This window comes from Centruroides sculpturatus, unplaced genomic scaffold (assembly GCF_000671375.1).
Source record: "Centruroides sculpturatus isolate CEXI.00-Female unplaced genomic scaffold, Cexi_2.0 scaffold2325, whole genome shotgun sequence".
Lineage (NCBI taxonomy): Eukaryota > Metazoa > Arthropoda > Arachnida > Scorpiones > Buthidae > Centruroides > Centruroides sculpturatus.
Window position 1 is genome coordinate 1785 of NW_019386473.1, and position 27804 is coordinate 29588.

Sequence of the window (27804 nt, forward strand, 5' to 3'; positions counted from 1 at the left end):
GCGATAGGTGAAAAAATGAGTTTAAAACACCCGCTACTAAATAGTAGCGAGCGGGTATACGAGCGCAATGTATTCTATCAAGTACTGTACTGTACATTAAGAGATGAAACGCTAACAAGTCCATTTGCTGAGATTTATTTTATTTTTAAAAACTCCTCATATTATTTTAATATTAGGGAATATTAAACTGTTTTTCACTTAAAAATAGGTACGTAAATCTTCTATTTATACCACCTTACATTTACTTCCTGGCGTCATCATACTACGATACAATACAATTTTAACAATTGAATTCCATTGTTGCGTTAACAATGCTCTTCGAAAAAATGAATATTGGATGCGCTTTTCTTAAAGAAATGTTTTCCAAAGTTGTAAAAACTATTTTGCACCAAGCAAAACCTGTTCGACTTAAGGTTAGTAAATAATTCACTTTTATTTATGATTTACTATAAAATTTGTTGAAATTCTCATTCGAGATGGTTTAGATTATTTCATTTATATTGCTTACAATATCTACAACTGTGCCATTTGAAATTATATAAATGTTAAGTTTTTCTATTATAAATGATAATATCTTTTTGAAAGATGTTTTCGCGACGTTTCCAGTGACGAACGAAACAACAAAATGCTTCATTTATATAAACTTTCATATATTGGCCCCCGTCCTACACCACCAGGCCGCCCCATTGTGAGCCTGGCCGAACCCATAATGGGCATGCTATAAGAGGCCCTCTTGGTGATCACAGGACGGAAAGACCGAAAAAAAAAAAATACAAATACAAACTTTCAAAGTGAAATATTTTTCAAGTTGTTTATCTCTGTTACAAAGACATCTTAATCTAAATCAACTTCAGCAGAACAATTCAAAATAAATCCATAAACACTTTTTTTGGCTGCTGGGATCCGCTTTTATTTGGCAAAAGTTTTAAACCTATTCTAATGGGCTATTTTCAGGCTACATTTTTTCTTGGAACATTTTTACAGTACTGTTAAAGATGAAATTACTATTTTATTTTAATTTTAACTGCGCCCGCCAGTTTCCTAGTTGTCTAGCAAAGAATAATCGTTCAATAATGCTCAAAATATTCTTACCTCTGCCCAGTAAGCTTCTCAGAATTGTAACTTAATGTTCTGCGTTACAGAACACGGTGTAGATATGAAATCCTGAGACCGCAGACCCCGATTACGGTAACTGCATATATAAGATCTTCCAGTCCAGACCAGAACTCACGTGATTTTTTATTAAACTTTTTCATACTTCATTAAAATAAATAATATTATTTAATTATATCTACTATAATATTTAAAGAGCGATAATGACGAGACTCCGATTCAAGAGTATATCTTTCTATAAGTTATAATTATTACAATACGTAAATATATTACTATTTATTCTTTTTGTATTGCAAAAAAAGTGTGTTTATAATAATTAAGTTAAATATAATAAATACAAAAATATAAAATTAACTTATTAAATAAACATATGCTTTGGCAGAATCTTACATACAGAACAGGATGTTTAAAGTTCATAATAAATATAAAACATCAATTAAAAAATTACAATTATCATTTAAAATATTAATTATATTTACATATTTCAAACAATTTATTTTCCCAAATTTTTGTAGCAAAAGTTTTGTACGAAAACTGTTTATCTATTTCTTTCTTTAATTAAAGCTCTTTAGTAATAGAACTAAAGGAGAAAATTTATTCGTTTGCTGCATACTTCACGTCAGTTATCAGAGGCATCGAGCGTTGCCTGAGCAATGACACATGTTTATTTAAATCACGCTCAAATCTAAATTTCCCTGGCGTCATCTCTAAAATCCGTTTTTAAAGAAAATTTCTTAGAACAATGATTGGAAACTGCAGAGCAGTGACATCATGTTGACATGTAAATTTTGTCTTGCAATAGCCACGTTATACTATAAATGCCAAAAATAAATAAATAAATAAATAAAATAAATCAAATCTGATATTTTTGGTTTGTTTTGTTTTTTGTAGAGAATAAAGATTGTAATGAACGAGACTTGAGACCAAAAATACCACTTTTTAGTTTTGTATATAAAAATATCTCGTTAAACATTGCTTCATAATTTATATTATTTAAATCATAAAAATAAGAATTTTATTAATTCTCCACATACAATACCATAGAATTTCAGTAATTTAGCCTTATATCATTTACTTAATCATGATGTTCACCATCAACTTGGATTTCTTCAAGCAATGTGTAAAACTTCAAATACACCATCCTTCCTGAACTACATTATCAGCTTCTTTCAAGAATTCTTCACACTTAATTAAGCTCAAGATATACTCAGCTTAATTCAACAATATAGAATAGATAAATAAATTAATTATTTCTAGGTTTTTCATTAATTCAAGCTTAATGAAATTCAAACACAATTGTTTCAAAATTAACCTCAATTTTTCACCTGTCAGAGTTCCAGAAATGTGCACCAGGACTGTACCCTGATCAAATATGTCTCCCCAAGCCATGACCGATGTGCGCCGATGTGATGCGCGGTGAAAAGGGCAGGCATAAAGCGTTCCCTGAGATACTGCTACACTTGTCCGTGGCCGTCATTCTTCCTCGCACAGAAGCGGGATTCATCCGTAAACAATACCCGATGCCATTCAGTGGTCCAATTGCAGTGACGTCAGACGTGGAATCCTGTGTCAAGAGATTAATGACAACCCGGTTGTTGGTTGCCTTGTCTGTAGTCAGACTTCATGCAACCTGTTGCGAATGGTTTGGGTGGACGCAGATGCGCCTATTGGCGGTGATAGCTGGTTTTGGTTGTCACTTGCCATGACGAACTGGTCCTGACAGACCAATCTGCCGGTCTGTGCGCTTTGTTGTGGGCCAGTGTGATCTACTCTCTCTTCAGAGTGTTCGCAGGTGCTCCTGCGTCCATCGTATCACACATCGCTGGATGGTACTTATGTCGTTGCCCACCATGCGTGACAACTGCGCTCATTGACAAACCGAGGTCGCGCAGCTCCAGGATACGGTCTCGTTTTTTAACCGTTAACTGCCAGTATTCGGTTCGCTGTTATCATTTTCTATGCTCCTTCAAAAGTTTTGCTGCCGCGAAACGTCGCTGATAGTATCTGCGGCCTGAGCTGGCTGCTGATCTTTATAGCCTGGGCACTATATGACCCGATGCGTACGCAAACTTAATCATTTGCACATTTATGTCAACTCTACCGTTCCTGCAATTTGCAGGTGGCTATGCACATTCCTTCATGGTGTTGCGATTTCACTTTTGAGAAGTGTAGCATAATATAACAACATTTGTTATAAATATCAGCTCTACCTAGGGATCAGAGTTCACCAATGACCGAATGGAAAAAATCACCGAACACTGGAAGTTGATCGCGGGTTCGGGCTTGACCAACGGAATGACCACACAGAGTTTTCAGGGTTTTCTTCGTGTTTGTAACACCTAAATTGGTGCCAGTTTCCCATAAAAAGTTCTTTCGGGAGGTACAGTACTCCCAAGGCAGATATCAATAGCTCATGTCTTGCGTCGCCGTATACCACCATACCTAAAATTATTTTCATGTTTTTTTAATCATGTTATTCGATTATTGAATGCCTAATGTACTGTGCAATGTTTACTAATAACATTTTAAATAATTTTATTTAACGTTCACTAAAATAAAAATTTTATGAGATAGCAATATTCAACAAAACAATATATGAAGATAATATAGTATTGTTTATTGAAGAATATGCATTTTTTTCTCATCTTCTATAGATAAACTATTGTATATAAATTTATCTATGATACATTTCGCCAATAGTAAATTGATAAGATGGTCAAGATAAAAAATATATATATATATATATTTTTTATTTTTATTNTATTATGAAAATTGTAAAGTTCAAAATACTTTTAATATAATAAAAAAAAGCTTGTTTTTCGTTGATAGTATAAAGAATTTTTAAAGATTCTTCCCTGAATCTATATAAAGTATTTCAAATATTATTTTATTTCTTTCTCTCTGTATTACTTTTTATACTGTTTTGATGATAAATACACTTTCATACATTTTTATATCTCCACCAATTAGTTGTTTGAGATAATTATTTAATTCATAAGGGGCAAGAAGCTTACAATTATAAATATTTACAACAATTTACTTGAGTTTTTCTTCAAAAATTTTTAAAGCTCACATTTTAAAAATTGTTTAAAGTGTAGAATACAGTAAAATACATTATAAAATAAAAATAATAAATCTTTAATTATATTTTTTTCCATAATAAACAAGAATAAAATATTAATAATAATATAATATAATAACATCAACATATTATATTATATTATAATATATACGTATCATAATTGATCAATTAATGAATAATAAATGATCAATTAAAAAACTGATCAAATTACAATGTATAATAATAGGTAATAGACAAATATAATTTTTAAATGTGATATTGATCAGTTTTACTATAAATAGACAGGAAGATGAACCAATGATTGAGCAGAGATTTGTTTTCAAGAAAAAAAAAAATGAGTACAGCTAATGGTTATAGGTTTTCCATATAAGTATGTTGCCAGATAAGTAACGGCAGCTGGCAGCTCAGTTAATTATTTAAAAATTTGCAATGGCGACTGGTGATGGAGGCGAGAGAACATCCTTGGGTTGCTATGTTAAAAAACAGACAAAATACGGCAGCGTTTCAAATAATATTAATAGAAGAGAGAAATATATCGTTCATACAGTGCATCCAGATGATACTTTGCAAGGTATAGCTCTTAAATATGGAGTAACGGTAAGTAATTTAACTAGGTTACTAAGTTGTTACTCTCTTAGCCTATATACAGACTTGTTACATACAGATTATTAGTTTAGTAGACAATAAGATTGCATTTTAATTCCATTCTGAAGTACTGATTCGTATTATGAGCTATTAAAACTGATCCTTAATGAAAGAAAGGGAAATAATTTTGAGGTTTTGGCGTTCAGGGCCATTTAAATGTATAGCTGAGTGATATGTTAATTAATTAATCTTCAATATGAATTATTCAGTTTGAGTGAACTGAATTTAATACAGAGAAAATTATAAGGAAAATTAAATGGAATTATGAAATAAATAATAATATTGACATTTGAAATACTTTATATAGATTCTTTCCTGAATCTATATAAAGTATTTCAAATATTATTTTATTTCTTTCTCTCTGTATTACTTTTTATACTGTTTTGATGATAAATACACTTTCATACATTTTTATATCTCCACCAATTAGTTGTTTGAGATAATTATTTAATTCATAAGGGGCAAGAAGCTTACAATTATAAATATTTACAACAATTTACTTGAGTTTTTCTTCAAAAATTTTTAAAGCTCACATTTTAAAAATTGTTTAAAGTGTAGAATACAGTAAAATACATTATAAAATAAAAATAATAAATCTTTAATTATATTTTTTTCCATAATAAACAAGAATAAAATATTAATAATAATATAATATAATAACATCAACATATTATATTATATTATAATATATACGTATCATAATTGATCAATTAATGAATAATAAATGATCAATTAAAAAACTGATCAAATTACAATGTATAATAATAGGTAATAGACAAATATAATTTTTAAATGTGATATTGATCAGTTTTACTATAAATAGACAGGAAGATGAACCAATGATTGAGCAGAGATTTGTTTTCAAGAAAAAAAAAAATGAGTACAGCTAATGGTTATAGGTTTTCCATATAAGTATGTTGCCAGATAAGTAACGGCAGCTGGCAGCTCAGTTAATTATTTAAAAATTTGCAATGGCGACTGGTGATGGAGGCGAGAGAACATCCTTGGGTTGCTATGTTAAAAAACAGACAAAATANAGAGTTTGAATTGAGCCCTAAAAATGCTTTTTTAAGATTGTGTGCATTTATATACAGGTAACCCCCATATAACACAGTGCTTTTATAGCACGAGTTCACTCTAGCATGGTTCGGGAATTGGGTAAAACCCTCGTACAACATGAAATGTAATAAAGGGTGCGTTCTTTTATATCTCCATGCGAGCATTCTAATTGTTTTTGAGGCTACTTTGAATGCTCTTTCAACAAATAATCCATTTAATGGTTAAATTTTACAATTGGGACCCTTCTTTTGCCTCTAAAAGCTCATTTTAGATTTATAGATTCCTCCATCACAATACTATCGATAGTGCAGGCACTGCCATCTTTCTTTCACCGTCGTTCCTAAATGCCTACAAACAGCAGTACACTCCCGTTGCAGAGTGACTGCTATTAATTAATTAATGAACACACCCAAAAACTGTTACCAGTTGATGATGCTCATGCTGAGATCATCATAAAGGATGAATAATCCTCTGGTAAAATATTTACTAAAATAATAAATATTTTACCTATGAAAAAAATGAATAATAAATCCGATTTAAATAAGGATTTAACAGCGTGTTTTTTAATTTTTGGAACCTAACCCCCCTTTTTGCACTAGTTCTTTGTTTCGTATAACACGGATTTGCATAACATGACAATTTTTTGGAACATAACTCCCATGTTATACAGGGGTTACCTGTACTATATTTCCTTAGTTGAATCCTAGTCTTTGAATAAATCCCAGCAAATAAAGGTGCTATTAACAATAAACCCCAGGTTGAAACATGGGGAAACATTGAAGTATTGCACTGTATTGAATAATGTAGTTTGAGATTAACTAAAATTCTTTCTCTTCAGGTTGTCTAGAGTTGGACAACACTTTCTATTCCAAGGTTCATGGAAACATTTTGAAATAAAGTTACAAATATTGTTGAAACTTGAATGTGGAGAGACATGAGTGAGTTAATAAGTTGAGCTTATCCGGTGAAGGGTAATTAAGAAAATTATGGTTTAAACTCATCATCTCTTTTGGAAAGAGATAGCGAGTTTGAAGCAGAAGGTGTTAGTCAAGATCTTGATCTTTTTCAATGACATCAGACCCAAAAGAGAATGTAATAACTGAATTGGAAGACACCGAATCAGATTAACTATGAGAACAGTAATTATTTCAAATGTTGTAACTATAACCCATAAATACAGTCAGTAGTTTTGATAGTTCAGAATTGTAATTAAGTAATTATTTTTATTTTTACTGACCTGTCTTTAGTTGCAAGGTAAAAAAAATTGAATCTTCAAATAAACCCCAGAAGATGTGTGTTTTAAAAATGAACCCTGTGGTTTAATTGAGAACATGTTGTATGTACACACACAGAGAAAAAGAGATACAGAAAATATATATATATATGTGAGTGTGAGTAAGTGTATGCAGAAAATGTTTTAATGCATTTATTCTTGAAATATATATATATATATTTCAAAAATGAATGCATTAATATATTTTTTGTGTATAGTTATTTACATAAGATTTAACATGAAAATACATTTTCAATCTTCAATGTTTTCAAAGAGAGGACTAGAAAATGATATACTGTAGCTTTAAGCAATGCAGGTAATAAGATTGAATAATTTAAAAATTATTAATAAAAGATAATATTTTTACTGATCTTAAACAGGATTATATTCATTGAATATGTAGAATAAGTTTGTGAAGAGATATGACTAATGGAAATGTTTTATATCATCAAATATTTGGTTATATATTTGAAATGAATTCAATATAAGATGTTAGATGATGGTTAAGAAGAGATATAAAAAAATAAAACAGTAATCAATAGAATTTTTACTTGGTTACAAAAACAAAAATTGTAAGATGGACTTAAAAAAGATTATGGTATATTTTGTAGAAAAAAATATGTTCAATTTTGTAAAATTCATCTGGATGGTAATTTTCATATTAATTAAAATTGAAGACAAAGTCTGTTGAAGAAGTCATCATTTTATTCACTTCTGTGTTCTGAAATACATTCCATTATGGTCTGAGTTTTCCTTATAAATAGCTTGTTCTATTATGCTTGTTTAGAAAAGAAAAATTTCCTATGAAATGGTTTGTCTATGTATGCTTTTGATGTCCTAAATTTGTATTATTAGAATGTTTGATCCTAACAATTGCTGTTGAAAGTACAGTGATACCTCGACTTACGCTACCCCTAAAAATGATTATCATAAATTTTTGTGAGAAATTGGATTTTTTTTAATTGAAATATTTTCAAGGTCTTTTGACTGGTATACAGATGACAGAATACAGTGACACATTTTACATATTTGTTTGTTTACATTCTGTTGAATGCTATAACAGTTTAAATATTTAAAATTTTATTTTGCAATTGTTTTGCACTCGTTCAGATTTAGACTTGAGAATGTTTAAACAAATTATAAAGATTTTTCATTAAAAATGTCATGAGTATGCTCTACAGCTCTGTTAAGGTCCCAAATGTGTCAGTTAGAGTTTGAATTGAGCCCTAAAAATGCTTTTTTAAGATTGTGTGCATTTATATACAGGTAACCCCCATATAACACAGTGCTTTTATAGCACGAGTTCACTCTAGCATGGTTCGGGAATTGGGTAAAACCCTCGTACAACATGAAATGTAATAAAGGGTGCGTTCTTTTATATCTCCATGCGAGCATTCTAATTGTTTTTGAGGCTACTTTGAATGCTCTTTCAACAAATAATCCATTTAATGGTNCGGAATCGACACATAGCTACAATTTATTTTGTGTTATTTATTTCTGTGTTTGTTATATCTATGGAGACTCGAGAGACTCTATGTGGTGATTTCTTACAACCGCGAAGGAATCAAAAGACGAGATAAGATTAACGAGAACATTTATTAGCTTACATACATCCCACTTAGATTTTACACACATTGAGAAATTATACCCCGACTTACGCGGTTATTGCTCGGTCCCACCTATCGCGTAAGTTCGGGGTATTACTGTACCAAAATTCTTTGTTGAGCTGCAATTTGAAAAAATTGTAGACCTATAAATTCCCACTGTCATCCTTCCTTAATCTCAAGAATTAGATAGGTGAAAGCTGAGACCAGATATGGAAAGGAGCAGGAGGCTCCTATTAACTATATACAAACTTTGTATAATTGATACAAATACGTATAATTTTTTTTTTTTTTTTTTGTGACATTAGTTTTGATTTTTCTCCAGATTTTGATTTTCCAGTGGTATTTTGATGTCTGTTAATATATTTTAAAATAGTGCTTTTGTCTCAATCAATTTTACATGCTGTTTTCATTAGTGATACATTTGAAAGTCACAAACCTTCAAGACTTCCTTTTTTCATAATCTGACAGATCTCTCTTTCTCTCCCTTTTGTAATTTGAAGAAAAATTTTTCAAATTTATTAATTATAGTTAAGAGTTATCAGATACAGAATTCAAACTTATTTTTTCTCAGTATACTAAATTAACTGCGATAGTGCAGGCACTGCCATCTTTCTTTCACCGTCGTTCCTAAATGCCTACAAACAGCAGTACACTCCCGTTGCAGAGTGACTGCTATTAATTAATTAATGAACACACCCAAAAACTGTTACCAGTTGATGATGCTCATGCTGAGATCATCATAAAGGATGAATAATCCTCTGGTAAAATATTTACTAAAATAATAAATATTTTACCTATGAAAAAAATGAATAATAAATCCGATTTAAATAAGGATTTAACAGCGTGTTTTTTAATTTTTGGAACCTAACCCCCCTTTTTGCACTAGTTCTTTGTTTCGTATAACACGGATTTGCATAACATGACAATTTTTTGGAACATAACTCCCATGTTATACAGGGGTTACCTGTACTATATTTCCTTAGTTGAATCCTAGTCTTTGAATAAATCCCAGCAAATAAAGGTGCTATTAACAATAAACCCCAGGTTGAAACATGGGGAAACATTGAAGTATTGCACTGTATTGAATAATGTAGTTTGAGATTAACTAAAATTCTTTCTCTTCAGGTTGTCTAGAGTTGGACAACACTTTCTATTCCAAGGTTCATGGAAACATTTTGAAATAAAGTTACAAATATTGTTGAAACTTGAATGTGGAGAGACATGAGTGAGTTAATAAGTTGAGCTTATCGGGTGAAGGGTAATTAAGAAAATTATGGTTTAAACTCATCATCTCTTTTGGAAAGAGATAGCGAGTTTGAAGCAGAAGGTGTTAGTCAAGATCTTGATCTTTTTCAATGACATCAGACCCAAAAGAGAATGTAATAACTGAATTGGAAGACACCGAATCAGATTAACTATGAGAACAGTAATTATTTCAAATGTTGTAACTATAACCCATAAATACAGTCAGTAGTTTTGATAGTTCAGAATTGTAATTAAGTAATTATTTTTATTTTTACTGACCTGTCTTTAGTTGCAAGGTAAAAAAAATTGAATCTTCAAATAAACCCCAGAAGATGTGTGTTTTAAAAATGAACCCTGTGGTTTAATTGAGAACATGTTGTATGTACACACACAGAGAAAAAGAGATACAGAAAATATATATATATATGTGAGTGTGAGTAAGTGTATGCAGAAAATGTTTTAATGCATTTATTCTTGAAATATATATATATATATTTCAAAAATGAATGCATTAATATATTTTTTGTGTATAGTTATTTACATAAGATTTAACATGAAAATACATTTTCAATCTTCAATGTTTTCAAAGAGAGGACTAGAAAATGATATACTGTAGCTTTAAGCAATGCAGGTAATAAGATTGAATAATTTAAAAATTATTAATAAAAGATAATATTTTTACTGATCTTAAACAGGATTATATTCATTGAATATGTAGAATAAGTTTGTGAAGAGATATGACTAATGGAAATGTTTTATATCATCAAATATTTGGTTATATATTTGAAATGAATTCAATATAAGATGTTAGATGATGGTTAAGAAGAGATATAAAAAAATAAAACAGTAATCAATAGAATTTTTACTTGGTTACAAAAACAAAAATTGTAAGATGGACTTAAAAAAGATTATGGTATATTTTGTAGAAAAAAATATGTTCAATTTTGTAAAATTCATCTGGATGGTAATTTTCATATTAATTAAAATTGAAGACAAAGTCTGTTGAAGAAGTCATCATTTTATTCACTTCTGTGTTCTGAAATACATTCCATTATGGTCTGAGTTTTCCTTATAAATAGCTTGTTCTATTATGCTTGTTTAGAAAAGAAAAATTTCCTATGAAATGGTTTGTCTATGTATGCTTTTGATGTCCTAAATTTGTATTATTAGAATGTTTGATCCTAACAATTGCTGTTGAAAGTACAGTGATACCTCGACTTACACTACCCCGACTTACGCAAACCCGGAGTTACACGATTTTCAAATCTCGTTGATTCGTCTTTTGTTTGAGCACCACGCAACTCTTGATTACTCATTCTTTCCACACTATTGTTCAACTTACATGTTTGGACATGTCGCGCGGAATCGACACATAGCTACAATTTATTTTGTGTTATTTATTTCTGTGTTTGTTATATCTATGGAGACTCGAGAGACTCTATGTGGTGATTTCTTACAACCGCGAAGGAATCAAAAGACGAGATAAGATTAACGAGAACATTTATTAGCTTACATACATCCCACTTAGATTTTACACACATTGAGAAATTATACCCCGACTTACGCGGTTATTGCTCGGTCCCACCTATCGCGTAAGTTCGGGGTATTACTGTACCAAAATTCTTTGTTGAGCTGCAATTTGAAAAAATTGTAGACCTATAAATTCCCACTGTCATCCTTCCTTAATCTCAAGAATTAGATAGGTGAAAGCTGAGACCAGATATGGAAAGGAGCAGGAGGCTCCTATTAACTATATACAAACTTTGTATAATTGATACAAATACGTATAATTTTTTTTTTTTTTTTTTAAAATTANGTCTCAATCAATTTTACATGCTGTTTTCATTAGTGATACATTTGAAAGTCACAAACCTTCAAGACTTCCTTTTTTCATAATCTGACAGATCTCTCTTTCTCTCCCTTTTGTAATTTGAAGAAAAATTTTTCAAATTTATTAATTATAGTTAAGAGTTATCAGATACAGAATTCAAACTTATTTTTTCTCAGTATACTAAATTAACTGCTTTTTTTTTAATTAAAATAATTGTGTTAAAAATTTTCGTTACACTTTACTTTTTAAAAATTTTTAATATTTACATCTTTTTTTTGCATTATTTTTTTTTATTCATAAAACAAATTACATGTTAACACTTCTTTGTATTGAAATGCATTCATTTTACTTTTCAGAAATCTAATAATGTAAAACATACAGAAAAATGCTGGATTGATAATTTTTTTTTACTATACTATAAAATAAATTTTATAAAAATAAATAATTTAATTACAAACCACTGTTAAAAGGACTGCATAGCAAATATTTTTTAAAATCTTTTTCATGATCATTTAAAATTACGAAAGTCTTTGAAATGTATAAGTATGAGAAAATGACATGTCATTGTAAATTAGTTAATTGTATATTTGAAAAGCATATCGTCATGATTATTTTGCATAAGTTCTTTTTTATTTTAAAAAATGAAGGAAAATCAGTTAATCATTTTATGTTTAAAGCTAAACCTAGATTTTAAATTTTAAGTGTTTTAATTGTAAATTAAATTATTAATTTTTAAGAAATTATAAGAAACTATACTAAAAATTGTGTTATAATTTATATATTCTGTATCATATTGTTATTTATTAATTTAATTCTTATTAGTTTTTGGAAAATGTGGAAGTAAAATTTTTAAACAAAATATTTTGATGATATGTACTGTATCTAATTGTTCATCAGTTTTGATTAACTGATTTATATTATATTATAAATTTAACAAAAAACTATTATTTCAGTTATAAAAATTAATGTATATAATGTTTTATTTTTTTTTTTATAAATCAAATTTTCTAAATAAATCAATTTATTTTTATTGTAATCTTAAAATACACTATATTAATGTCATTATCTTTTTGCTTGAAATATTTACCTACATGCAGAAGAAATTAAATATTTCAGGATTTGAATGCACTTTTGTCTAATTTAATCTGATACATTTTTGTTTATTTTGCTGCTAGATATTTCAGCCAAAAAACCACAAATTATTTGCATTAAAACATGACAAATTTATAAAATGAATACATGTTTTAACATAAATATATGTATCAAATGCAGTATAAAAACTAAAAGGAAAAGAAACTCATTTAGACACCAATACCAGTTTAAAAATTTCAACAAGTTTACTAATACCAATATTTTTGTACATTTTAAACAGACAAAAATGTTGGTATTAGTAAACTTGGTGTTTCTAAACATTGGTGAAATTTTCAAACTGATGTTGGTATCTGAGTGAGTTTTTCTAAGTATAATCAGTTTTTCAAATATCTTGTGTAAAGGTTAAGCGTACTTGTTTACAGGTACGCTTAACCTTTGTTTATTATACCAGTACTTGTTTACAGGTACTGGTATAATATATAATAGCCATTGTGCTTATATATGTTATTTATATAATATATAAATAATATATATAAGCACAATGGCTCTTCAAATCTTGGGACTTTTAACCTGAAGAAGACCAAAAAAATACGGTCAAAAACGTTTGTTTTTCAATTAAATATTTTACTGGTCACTTAAAGGTTGTTGTGAATCTATTATAATCAGTTTTTACAGTGGATACTTGTTTTTAATTTTTTTAAATATACTAAGCGATTTAAATTAAAGTTATCTTATTCAGTACTTTCTGCACAGAGAACCAATGGGCAAAACTTTGAAACATGTGCAAACCAAATTTAACAGTCTACAGGAAAGAGCTTTATGGAAAAAAATAGCTCCAAAAATCACAGCTAGGGGTGCTTTAAGGAATCCATGTTAGATTTACAAAAACATTCTTAGTCAACCATAATTAGCTTATTCAGGCACAGACAATTTTAAATGAAAATTGTAATTGTGAAGCTGGGACAACACACACACAAAATCATCAGTGTAAAACACAAACTGAAATTGCCAACTAGTTGACATTCTTCATAATTTCTGTTTTTTGAGGCAGAGTTTGACACACTTGCTGGTGGAATAGAAGAAATTTTTAAAAATTCAGGATAGATGATATATTAGCTGCTGTTTACCTCTACATACAACAATCATTAAATATAATTAAAATACAGAAGAGTGCAAAAAAATTGCATCAAATACTAGATTTAGTATTAGGTACTGAAAACTGCAACTAAGCTGCATAAAATCAGTGAACTATTGTAAATATAAAAAAACAAAATTTCAAGACTTTTTTATATCCAAAAACAGAACATTTTTATTTAATAAATTAATTAAACCCAAATAAAACAGCTCTTAACACAACTTGTGTAAAGCAAAAGGCAAGTTCACTGCTATGATCTTGTAAACAAAAGGAGACATTAACAACAGATATGTACAAAAAGTGAAAATGTGTGCATTAATTACATCTGCTGGCACTAATATTTAGTAGAGCTGTCCCTGGCCTTGATCAATCCATTGTTTTATATCGTCGACAGGATGATACAATTTCATGTTATTGTGCAGATTTTAAGAAAATGTTAGGGTTATGCAATTTTTTTGCACACCTCTGTATTTGAGTTCACTGAAAGACAAAAACATTGATTTTGAGGATTTGTAAAATATTTTGTGAACATTAAAAATTGGGTTATAATAGATGTTTAATTCAGGATTTGTGATTATATGATTGCCAATATTATTTTGATTTTATGAGAATTACTCTGGAACTTTGTCACAAAATTTTAGATTCAATAGAGGCTTAATAAATTTAAGAGTAGATTTTTTAAAAAAAAATAAGATACTGTATAATTTTGTGTTGCCAGATCCTATTTTTTACCCATAAGCTTTACTTTTTTGTTTATTTTACTGTTTGTTTTTATTTTAAAAAAGTATTTTTTTTAATTGATAAAACCCATTAAAAATATTTTTTTAATTGATCTTAGTCTCTGATTTAATACGAATATTGGAAGAAAAAGACATGAGGTTTCAGTTATAAAAAATCAGTTATAAAACATAAGACTAGTGGTCTTATGTTTTATAACTGATTTTTTAATTAACTGTTTGTTTTTAATTTGCCTATTTTTTCCTGTTTCTACTTTTTACAATGAAAATCATATTTTAAACATCCCAGTAAATATCTAGCTGAAAGTTGATTTTAAACCTATTAGATGATGATCCAACTGTTCAAAAACTGTTAGGCAACAATTTTTTTTTTTTCAATAGTTGTCTATCTTGAGAAAGGCAGAATAATAAAAAAAACCATGTAATGTATTGTTTCACTTTCATTGTCCATTGTATAGGAGAAGGATGCAATTTACCATATTTTATGACACAACTTTTGTCCAAAAAATTGCCCTGCATCCTATGTGTGAAGTTATAAGTTTCCATAGGCTATTGAATTCCCCACATGACCTTCAGTAGGCTGCAGGCAACCTCTACCTAGCCCAACTCGTGAATAAAAATGTTATTATTTAACTAGATATATTATTATTTGTTTTTGCTATAGCTAAGCAGATTTTGCATGTATTAATGTAGAATACAGTAATGGTAAATGATTTCTTCTAACTCCTCTTTTTACATGATAAATAAAAGTGTGAATTTCAATTTTAATTTTTTTAACACAGAATAAAGTAAAAAAAAAAGAATTGGTGTTGAGTGTCGAAAATGCAGGATGGTTTAAATACCCTAAATAGTTTCCTAAATATTTTGTCTTAAATTGGATATACAGTACATCTTATATGCAGTAAAATACAATTGCTTTGTCATGTGCTCAAATGTGAAATTTTTAATAAGTTACAGTGAGAAACATTGACCTTTATAGAATTTTAATGTTTATTGTTACTGGGCTGCAATTTGAAAAAATTGTAGATCTGTCCTTCTTTAATCTTGAGAATGGAGTTAGGTGAAAGCCAAGACCAGATATGGAAAGCTTAAGATAAGGAAAATGGTAGGAGGCCCAATTAACTATATACAAACTTCTGATCTAAGCCAGAAATCATGTTATTTCAATTAATATATTTTTCCCTGAATGGAGTTAGATAGATGACTGGTACAACTCTATTGCTAACAAGAAAAGTATGATATACAAGGACAAGACACTAACTAATTTGAGGTGGAGAGTATATATTTTAAATTAAACAAATTAAAATTATGATTAAAAATTGCAGCCTGACATTGTGATGATGTCACAATAAAGAATTGTTTTTCTTATTGATATTATTAAATATTAAAAATGTGTGTGCTTTTTAATAGTTCTTTCTTTCTTAAATTTCTTGCCATTGTATTTTAAGTTTTAATTAGGTTTGTTGTATGGGAGATCATTTATGTCTCAGAAACATTTAATAACATAAACATTTGCCATTTAATTAATTAAATTAATTAAATAGCCATCTTCAAGTTCTAGTACATAAATTTTATTTAAAAATATGAAAGTCATAGAAGGATAGCATGCAGTAATTATTTGAATTATAACTAGTTGTTTATTTACAATTTTTAAATACTTAGAAGTGATGATAAAAGCAAAATTTTATTCAAAATTTGCCATGCATACTTAAGATTTGTACTGTATTATGATAAAATTATTTCTAATATTCCTAAATTTATTGGCATAAAACTTTAAAATATAACTTATATTCTTATTAAGATATATAAATGTATTGGGTCTATATGGTACTTTATATTTACATTTTTAATTGTTAAGTTTTAATATAAATATTAATTTATATTTATTTTGATTAACTTAATTACAATATAAGTAATTTCTAAAAAATTAAATAACAACAAAAATAAATTATAAAATTGCTAAGTAGTAATAATGAAATTTATAGATGATAATTTCACTCTATTTTTATTTAGATGGAACAGATTAAACGAGCAAATAAATTATGGAGTGCAGATTGTCTTTTCTTGAGGCCAACTCTAAATATTCCAGTTGCAGCTGATTTAGCAAATTTTTCTTTGAAATCTGGTACTGATGTTTCTAATTCAGAAATAAATGGCAAAAATAAAGAAACTCATTGTACAGATTCTGGAGATTTTAACTTGAATGATACGATATCAACAAGGGAAGAAAGTTTAGCAGATTTTCTGATTCGTATTGATAGTTCAATTGCAGAAACTAAAGATAAAGTGAAATATTTACAACAGATTACTGTGTAAGTTTATTTTATGTGTTTAGCCAAGTCTTTGTAACTAGTTAGTTAATTTGGATATTATTACAACTAATTGTAATTATTTTAAAGCATAAATATATATTTTTTCTTGATTGATTTTTAATTTTATACATATTGTCATTTTTATTAATTTTTATTTTGTTGAAATATTGTCTATTTTCATATTTTTTGCCATTATCTATTTTACATTTGGGCTAATAAAAATTCTCTGAAATGAGTACTCAATCTCACCCAATTTTATTTAAGTATTTGGGTTAATTAGTATTGATTTATGCTTTCTTACTGACTAATATCAAATATTAATCAATTTGGATTTAAATTATTATTTCTATTTCTTGTGTTTTCTATTCATTTTTTAATGTTGTTTGTGTAAAGTATTTTAAATTATTTAATCTTAAAGGAAATTACATAATATTACAAATATTAATGACTATTAGTCATTTTATATAAGCTTATAGGTATAGGGGAAAAACTATCATCTTAAATTATCATGTGTAAATTAAATAAAAGCAAAAGCAATGGGTATATTGTTTTTTGTTGTTAGCAGAAAGGAGTTAGTTCATAATTTTAATATATTTATGTAAATGATTAAGTACTTATGATATAAAATAGATCAAATATTTAATTTTTATTTTTTAGCTAATGTTTAATTTCCTTTTTACTTTTCTTTTTAATGAATTTCTTTTTTCTTGTTACTGTTCATAAGATTGAATAACACTAAAAATTTGAAGACTTCTTTTATGAATAATAATAATCTCCTTTTATAAATAAATGTTTTTTACTGGGTATATACTCATATGACATGACATGACATTTCATTTCCTGTAATGAAATCCAAACAGTTTTTTAATTTTATCTTAATAATCATAGTGTAAAAAAAATGTATGGATGTATAATCTAATTATTTTATGATTTTGGAATATATAAAATATAATAAAATGTGATGATAAAACATTGACTAAGTAAATACAAAAAAGTTCATAAAAACATGTAATTTATAGAAAAGTGTTAATATATTATTTTTCAGCTATAATTAATTAAGAATTGATTTTTTGCAATATATTTCAAATTCTTGATGATTCCTGAATATACGATAGAATTAATGTAATAAAAAAGCCCTATTTATTTTTCATTAATGTTTTCATTTGCTTCATTATCAGATTCCTAAATATTATAAATTTGAATCTGTAGAATAGTTAGAAAATGCTTAATTTCAAATCTGTTGCTGTAGAAATATGTTAAAATGTGATTTTTTATAAAAATGAAGTAAATTAAAATTACTAATTATGTATGTATATTTGGCATGTGATCATCTCAGTATCCAGACCTACCGGTAGGAGTCTATAGAAAAATGACAGATTGTGCCACTTCTTAATGATAGTAAGTTGCTCCAAAGTTGTAATTAGTAATTCTTCCATTATTCTTATTTTGCCTTCATCTAAAGTAATTCTAATAGTAGATTCTATGTTGAAAGTTTTGATCTAGAACTCCATGCAATATTATGCTTTCACTGGTCTTGACATTATTATTATTTTTGCTTTTTGATTTTCTTGTCCAGGGTATTGTAGATACTGCCTTTTATAATATTTGAACTTATCCCTAGAAATTCTGCAAGAATATTCTATAGATATCCTAATTTTTTGTAATAGGTGCTGCTTTTTTCATTTTTAATCATTTAGTTGATTATTTCTATTTTTATAGTACCTTTAGGTGCATATTTTGTTAGAAATTCTTGTCTTCTAAACTACTAATTGTTATAAGTCCAAATTTTAGGAGGAAGGAGATTTAATCTATTATCTTTCATCATGATAATGGCCCTGTTCTTTTCGTTGAATATCTACTCTTAATTTTCCTACTAGCTTAATGTTGCAGAATATCTAAATGTGATATTAAGCTGTCTTTTTTAAATCATGTTTAGTTCTTTTTGTTGTCAGAAAGGAAGAAATCTTATATCTGTATGAGTCATTTGAATAGCAGAAATATACATAGGAATTTATATATTAATATAAAATAATTTAAATATACTTCACTTTTAGTACTTCATACTTATTTTGCATAATATATAGGACTTTTTATTTCACTATTTTTATTTTGTAAGTTAATTAAAAAACTTTGGTAAGTGAAATAGGATAATTTATTAGTTTTATAATCAACATAGGATAATTGAAAAAGTGAAATGAAATTTTAATCAGAATCAATTTTAGCATAAATAATGTCTTGTAATGTTAAAAAATGATGATATAGTTATTGTTGGAAAGATGATGATATGTATAACAAGTATCAAGAAACTCATCTGTATGAAAGATGAAATGGACAGTACTTTATTTTACAATAAAGATAAAGTGATGTTTTCAAAGGACAAGCTTACAGTTGAATTTTATTTTATATATCATGTGGGTACAAACAGATTTTGCTTGTAAAATCTGGATGTTGCAGTACTTTAAAGCAACCTATTTTCAAGTAACTGAAACTGATCCTGATGACAATTAAAATGAAGAAAATGAAGGAAGATCTACCAGTTTTTTCATTGTCAAATTTGCTAATTAAAAAGAGCTTTCAACATTTTCTATTGATAAATGTTCAGAAACATGTATTGCAATTAGGACTTAAAATATAGGACTTATTGAATATAAGCAGAGAAATTTATTCTTTTATTCATACCGTGTTCATATGACCCAGAAGCTAGATATAGATGAAGGAAAATGTTTTTTCACAGATAAACAATGATGTTTGTTGACATAAAGTATATAAATTATACTTAGTCTCAAATTTTGATAACTGCAAAGATTTTCCTGTTCAGAAATCAAGTGCTTGTTTGAAACCAAAGTTGTGTCCTTCATAATTGTCAACTTGGAACTTTTTCTATAGAAAGTATCTTAAAAGATGTGTACAAAAATTATCCATTTATACTATATGAGCTTAAAACTAACATAAATTGCATTTACAATCATCATCTGTTCAATATTTATACAAGGTGGTTATTAACATCAAAAAAAGACTGTATGATTGCATTAAAAATAAAGGTACATTTTAAGCAGTTGTTCTGGATTTAAAAAATTATTTTTAATTATACTGCAATGTTTTATAAATCTAATTATAAAAATATTGTAAATTTGATTAACTTTAATTAAAAAATAATGAAATATAGTTTTGAGCCTGTTTTACTTTGAAAAATTTTTCAAAAAAATTCCATATTTGCATTTTAATTTAACAACTATCTTTCCAAATATAATTAGAATGCTTCATTAAACTAATATATTTTAAATATTTTTTTGCAGTTGAATTTCTATATATGTTATTAAATTACCACTAAAGTATATACAAAAAATAGAAATTTTATACACGTTGTTTTTAGATGGATAACTACTATCTTATTTTTCAGGCTTGAATTCTAACTACATTCTTGTAATTTGTTAGAATTTAAACATAGATCTGTTTAATTGAGATTTTTAAACTGTCTACACTAGCTTCATTTAAAAGTCAGATGTTTTCATAACAGAAATAAGGCAGATCATATAGCACATAATCAGCTAATTCTTACAACAAATCCAAAATTAGAACATTACTTCTTTGAAGTACATAATATTGAAACAAAATTTGTATTACAGTTTAGGAAATTAAGTTTTTTTTATTGTTAACACATTAAAAAAATTAATTTCTTAAACTGAAATAAAACATCTCTGAAAAATGAAACAGTTGTAAACACTACTATTGTAAATTGATAACTAATTAACAGTTTTTTCAAGATTTTAGCAAAATTAATCTCCATTAGTGAATGTGAAATTTTCTTTTTTAATTTATCACTAAAAATTATGGTTTAGAAAAATTTATTATAATAATTATGGTAATTGGTAAAAAAAGTATGATTCAGCAAGAAANATATTCCAATGATGCATTATTGGATATTTATAACATATTAAAAGTTGCTTTGAGTTAAATTTTTATATTTAAAAATTGTGTTTTAAGCATATCAAAGAAATATTCTGTTAAAGAAGGTGGTCATGTAAGTATGTAAATAAAGATTTATCATGTGCCAAGTTGAAATTTTTATTTTTTAATTCATATAAGATTTACAAAAATAAAAAAGACTTTTCCTATAGAAAATAGAAGCTCTTTTAGTTGTTTAATAAATATAAGAAAACATTTGCTTATACTCTCTTGAAATAATTGTATATCTGAAATGAAAATTTTTTTATATATTTCTTCATTTTTAGCAATTTTAAAATATCAATCTGACAAATGATATCATCATCTAATTAGAGAAGCTATGATCAGTTGTTTAAAAATTATTTCAATATCAGCAGCATTTGTCTTTCAGAAGTACAATATTCAATTAAAGGACAATAGATACTGTCATGTGGATAATTGTTCTTTGTTTGTTTTTTTATTTGAAATCTTAGGAAATGCATTCTGCAATGTTAGACATTATTTTAATATAATTTTCGAAAACTACTTTAAAATATTTATTTCATGTAGCAAGTTATCACATTGAAAATATTTTTACTAAGCTAATAAATCAAGCTAAGTGAATGATCTGATTAGATTTTGCGTGTACTATTTTGCTTATTTTTACTATTGACAAAATTAATTGAAAACAATTTTAAAAAATTAATGAGCTATCAATGAATAATAATGTTGCATTGTGTGTGTTGTTTAATTGAGATTCCAGTAGAGATAATAAATAGTATGAATGCTATTAAACAAAATAACTAATTTAATTCTAATTAATTTTGATAAATAAATTTTAGAATATATATATTATAGCATAATTATGTTGCAACTGAATATTATTTTATTTTAGCACAATACATGCCAAAGAAAGTAAAAATGGAAAAGGAATATTTGTTTTGGATGATACTACATGTTATAATATTTTTTAAATTAATAGTGAATAACCTTGACATAAAATCTGATAGATATTTCAGAAATTATATCAATAAATGAAAAAATTGATTGATTCAGGAGTATCTTGGTTTTATTTCTGTATTAAAATATTTTCTATCAAGTGTGTTTCTGACAGTTCTGATATTAAATTAATACATAACAAGATAGAGATATAGTTTTAATATATAAGCTTTTGAGCTACATTCTCTCATTATGTAACAGATTATTATTAATGAATTAAATAAAATTCTTAAAACATTGTTCTATGGAAATTTTAGTAGCACAGTATATCTTGCTTATAATAAGAGAAAATGCTTGTATGGATATAAATACATTAACAAAAAATGTTAAAAGCATATAATATTAAAATTTGATAAAAGTAATAAGTAAAATCAACTGTCTTCATAAAATAAACAAATTTCAAGTAATGAATTAATAAGTACTTATAATTATTTCATTATTATATCTGAATAAATGAATACAAAAAAGTAAATGCAAGCAATAAGAATTTTTTCATGTGATTTGTAAAACAAAATGAACTGCTGAATTATAAGGCTATGATTTGGAAATTTATTTGGCTCTTTAACTATAAATTGGGTTCTTACAAAATCATATACATGCACATCAACTCATGTATATGATTTTGTAATACAAATACTATCATTAGCATAAAATATTAGTTACTGCATTTTTATTCTTTTTATTTCTTAGCAGTAATGCAACATTTTTAAAATTAATACTTCATTTATTATTCAGATTGCATAGTTAATATATAGAAGCTAAGATTAGATTATTTGATACCTATATGATTATTCAATGTTTATATTGCATAATAACTTGTAAGTGTGTGTGTGTGTATATATATTAATATACACACACACTCATTCCTATATGATTATTCAATGTTTATATTGCATAATAACTTGTAAGTGTGTGTGTGTGTATATTAATATATATAATTTATATATTTTATGCAATGCGTATATTATAATTGTAAATTATTATAAATTCTGAAATGCTTTTAATAATAATTTTAATTTAAATTCTTAAATATAATAAGTATTAAAAATAATTGTTTACTAATTTTAAATTTTTTAACAAATTCATAAAATAAAAAGATATTTTAAAAATTAGTTTAATTAATATATGTACTATATTAATTGAAATCAATTGAGTTAAATCATTTATTCATATTTTACAGACATTCTGATGATGATTTAAATGTTTCAAGGCAAAAAATTCAAAAATATAAGCATAGACATCTACATAGTACAGGCAGTTTGAATATTACAGGATCATCATCACAAGATTTCACCGATGATATTTCTATTCCTCCCCAACCCGTTGTTATGACGGGAGGCCATAAAGTTCGTTCATCCTTAAGAAAATTAGAAAAACAGCAGGACGAGATATTTGAATTATAAGGTTGCCTTAATATATAAAGTATATAAATGTGAATAAATATATACTTTATTAAAAGTATATAGACATATCATTCAAATTTCTCAGATCTGAAGAAAAGAACAATGTTGTGCATCCGAGATAATTGACAGTGATCATAAACATAAATGCCTAATAATACTTTTCAGTTGCATATTTGGATTTTATTTTTTTTATGCAAATATTTATTAAAATTACTCAGAATAAATAATTAGACATCAATGATAGTAACTTGAAACTTCTGAGAAAAATTATATAGAACTTTTATACTGCCAAAGAAATTTTATACTATTGTAGATGGATATGTATATGTGAAAAAAAAATTTAATTTTTGTTGATTCAGAAGGACGTGATTTCAAAACTAATATAGTATATTTAAGAAACAAAATTGATATATAATTTTAATTTAAACTTATATTTCCATAAAACCGTTAACATATATATATATATATATAAATAATTCCAAAAATTTAAATAGTTATATTTTCTTAGCTTAACCTTAATGTTTATATATATAAAAATTGTTATAATTGAAAAATGTAAAATTCAAAAATATTATTATATAATCAGAAGTTTGGCAATTGTTATAAAATAACTGTTAACAAAACTAATGAAAAATATATCATCATAATCAAATAAATTGATGTATATATATAAATAAAAAAGTTAGAAATATAGATTAAAGTATGGTAAAAAAAATATTCTTAAAGAATTTTGTAAAGCAATAAAAGTACTTCAAAACATAATAATTTATGTATAAATTGTAAATTTTCATATTTCAAATTTTTGTATTGTTTGAATATTTTTTGTGAAAATGTTTTCCTTGTAATAATTTAAAATCTTATTTTGTTTTCTTCAAAGATTAAATAGTAACTAGTGGTAAAAATTGGCATTGTTATAGATTTTCATGTTAAACTTATAATGGAGATTATTAAAAAAAATGTGAGACATTGTCATGATTATACAAATTTTTATAATTATACCATAGCACAGTACATATAAAAATGTAAAAGAGAACATTGAAAAAATTTGCAATAAATTCTGTGTGGAGCTTCCTAAATTCTATATACATATATATACATTATATGTAAAAATTATTTTATTTAAAACATTTTTATCTATATTTAATTTAACTTTTATAAATCATAATGATTTTAACTTGAACTAAGTTGAAGTAACATTTTAATTTTTAAAAATTCTCCTAAGAAAGAAATAGTCACTCAGTTAACATTGTATATCTGAATCTTTCAAAAGAGAAAGGTCATTAAAAAATGGATGTGAAAATCAAAAAATACAGTAAATAATTCATACTTATTGTATGTGTTTAGAAGATTTTATAATAAAAAAAGCAGTTTAATTAAAGGAAATTTTGAAAATATTTTCAATTTTTTTTTTCAATTTTTACCTGTATAAATATTTATATTTTCATTCTTTTTATTGACAAAAATAATGCTATTTGATCCTACAAAAGTATACTATTATTATAAATCTCAAATTATATTTTTGAGGATCAAATCATTGTCAGTAATAATTGACAATTGGAATATTCCAATGATGCATTATTGGATATTTATAACATATTAAAAGTTGCTTTGAGTTAAATTTTTATATTTAAAAATTGTGTTTTAAGCATATCAAAGAAATATTCTGTTAAAGAAGGTGGTCATGTAAGTATGTAAATAAAGATTTATCATGTGCCAAGTTGAAATTTTTATTTTTTAATTCATTTTGTTTTATAAGATAATTATAGTGTTACATAATTCTTTTATTTTTATTTTTACTTTACTGTAATATACTGAATATACACTTCGTAATACAATATTTTATAAATCTTAAAAATTTATTTTAAAAAGTTATGTAATTACATTATATATTGGTGTTGTATTTAATTATTCTGAGTCCTAGTTGGTTGATATTCAGTGTCAAAACAGGAATGATTTATTACTCAACTTTTGTAGGTCAGTAAAGTTAACCTATTTCTCTCACTCACCTCCCGGTGCCCTCATTGTGGGCCTAGCTGAACCCATGATGGATATAAAAAAAAGACCTACAGGATGGTATTTAAAAAATTCCTATTTCTGCTTTACAGATGTGATAGTTTGAAATGAAATATCTAATTTAAAGATGTTGCAATCTGATATGCATTACTTTTACTACAAAGTAAAATATATATGCATTATTTTTTATTACTATAATAATGCCATAAAATTCAGAGTTATAATGTGATATGAATAATTTTTCCCACAAAATGGGAAAAATGATTCTTATCACATCACAACTGTTTAAATTAAATTTCATCACAAACTATCACATCTGTAAAAGAGAAATAGGCATTTTAAAAAATTTTTAAGTACTTTTACATGCACATACACATACACGCATACAATGCATAAGATAATGTATTTAAAATTTTAAACAGTGGATTTAAAAGAGCACCTAAAGATTATTTTTGAGATGATCAAAATTATTAAATATAACAATGAAAAGAATAATTTGGAACTTGTGATATATTCATTTTAAAAAGTTTAATACTTTCATATAAATGATGGACTTATATTCCGATTGAAAACAATTAAAATTATAATACCAATAATAATTAAATTTATTTAGATATTTTTTATGGACTGAAATGTAGATCATTTTTCTAAAATCAGTAGAAAATTTTAAATGAATATATTTTAACTAAATATTGGTAAAAAATATCCTAATTTGAAAATTTTATGAAAACATTTTCCATATTAAAATTATAGACTAACTGTTTTCATCTCAACAATTTGAAGTGTTTCAAAACATTTTTAATTAACAACAATAGGCATGAAGTGTGACAAATTTCTTTAATGCAGCTTTTTTTTTTTTATAATGACGATTTTATCACAAAGCCAATTTGATATAAGCATGATGACTAAGTTCTTTGGTTCATACTTTTATAACTATTAATAATTAAACAAATAATTGGTTTTGCTTCAGTGGTTTGGCACGTGGCTAGTGGAATTTCTTGTAAATAATAAATAGTAAAATACAACAGACTAGAGTAATTTATCAAGGTTTTTATAAGTCGTAACCATAGACATGCTGTGTTCACGTAATGAAAGCGCCGAATATTATTAACAGTATTCATAGAATAGTTTTGATAACGTATTTTACTTCGTACTAGAATTCTATAAAAGTAGAACATTGATCTTCTAATGCTTTATTATTTTTTTTTTTTTAGTCATAAAAATATCATGTAATTGAAGGAACATTGCTATGATGAATGAAATCATCCAGTACAGTAAATAGTGAAATTCCAATAGGGAAAATATGTTCGTCTCACTTCGATAAATCTTATCTGAAATATAAATATTTTAAAGGAAGTGTAACTAATAGAATCCGCCCATATCGAGGTTGTTTTTTTAAAAAAAATACTTTTAAAAAACCTTTTGAGAATTAATAAATTTCTTACATATTTGTGACAAATTTTCATTTAATTTACGAACTTTGTTACATAATTATTATAAACCTCCATTGCGTTTATCAGTATAAATAAAGCCTACAGTTTTAAACACAAGTGTCTGTGTTATCGCGAAATCTTTAGTAAATCTTGAACTTTGTCTGTAACAAATGTTATCGTAACGATTTGTGAAACTGTCCGGATTGAATTACACCTTTGTATTATTTTCAAAAAGTGATTAATAATATTAGTGACAGGTTACATCTGATAGATAATGGTTATTTGAAATGGTTCATTATTATCCGTTTAAGCAAACAGAATTCATAATGAATAATTGTTTCGTTATTCATCCTATACATATGAAAAGTAATTTATCACTCATTATAAAAAAAAACTATTCATATTTGGATAAAGGGGAAAACACTATCTGTAGATTTCTTTCTGCTTTATCCTTATATTGTGCTAACGAAGAAACAAAATAGTGATGATTCGTCAAAAAATGCAGTAAAGAATAGTAATAAAATTTCAAAATGTTATCAAATAAATATATTTTTGTTCTCTAAAAATTATTCTCCATTATTATTATTCTCTATATTATAACTTTAATAAAAAAAATTTCTCAATTGATACCGAAATAATTCATGTTTGGTTTGGAAAAAATATATAATTTTAATTGCACAGAACGGAAAAAAAATGCCGTCGATTATTTTAAATCAGTTACAAATTAAATATCTTCACCCCCCTTTTTAAATGTTTTTATCTGTATTGAACCGTACTTATCAAATTTTAGGATAGATACTGATTAAAAGTAAAGAAAAAAACCGATAAATATTTCTTTAATTTTTCGAAATTAAGGGTATGAATATTATTCAAGTGCAGATATATAATATGATTTTTGCTT

The 27804-nt window shown here is 26.3% G+C and overlaps 1 protein-coding gene across 3 annotated transcripts; it reads left to right on the forward strand.

Moving 5' to 3' along the window:
* The first annotated feature begins 306 nt into the window (after positions 1-306).
* Positions 307-27762, forward strand: LOC111615089 (lysM and putative peptidoglycan-binding domain-containing protein 2-like). 3 transcript variants are annotated; one of them, XM_023356479.1, is made up of 4 exons: positions 310-413; positions 4477-4792; positions 16833-17131; positions 26685-27762. In XM_023356479.1, exons 2-4 carry the CDS (start codon positions 4625-4627, stop codon positions 26701-26703), a joined length of 486 nt encoding a protein of 161 aa, XP_023212247.1. In that variant the 5' UTR covers positions 310-413; positions 4477-4624; the 3' UTR covers positions 26704-27762. The 3 variants fall into 3 exon arrangements, with proteins under 3 accessions (XP_023212246.1, XP_023212247.1, XP_023212245.1); XM_023356477.1 differs by lacking the exon at positions 26685-27762 and adding an exon at positions 23235-23927; XM_023356478.1 differs by lacking the exons at positions 4477-4792; positions 26685-27762 and adding an exon at positions 23235-23927 and having other exon boundaries at positions 307-413.
* The last annotated feature ends 42 nt before the right edge of the window (positions 27763-27804 follow it).

What these genes read in the sequence shown, in the direction of transcription:
- LOC111615089 (XM_023356477.1), top strand. Translation starts at nt 4,625, where the DNA reads ATGGCGACTGGTGATGGAGGCGAGAGAACATCCTTGGGTTGCTATGTT. An exon ending in CTCTTAAATATGGAGTAACG is followed by an intron (nt 4,793 to 16,832) that starts GTAAGTAATTTA and finishes ATTTTTATTTAG; the next exon opens with ATGGAACAGATTAAACGAGC. An exon ending in TATTTACAACAGATTACTGT is followed by an intron (nt 17,132 to 23,234) that starts GTAAGTTTATTT and finishes CATATTTTACAG; the next exon opens with ACATTCTGATGATGATTTAA.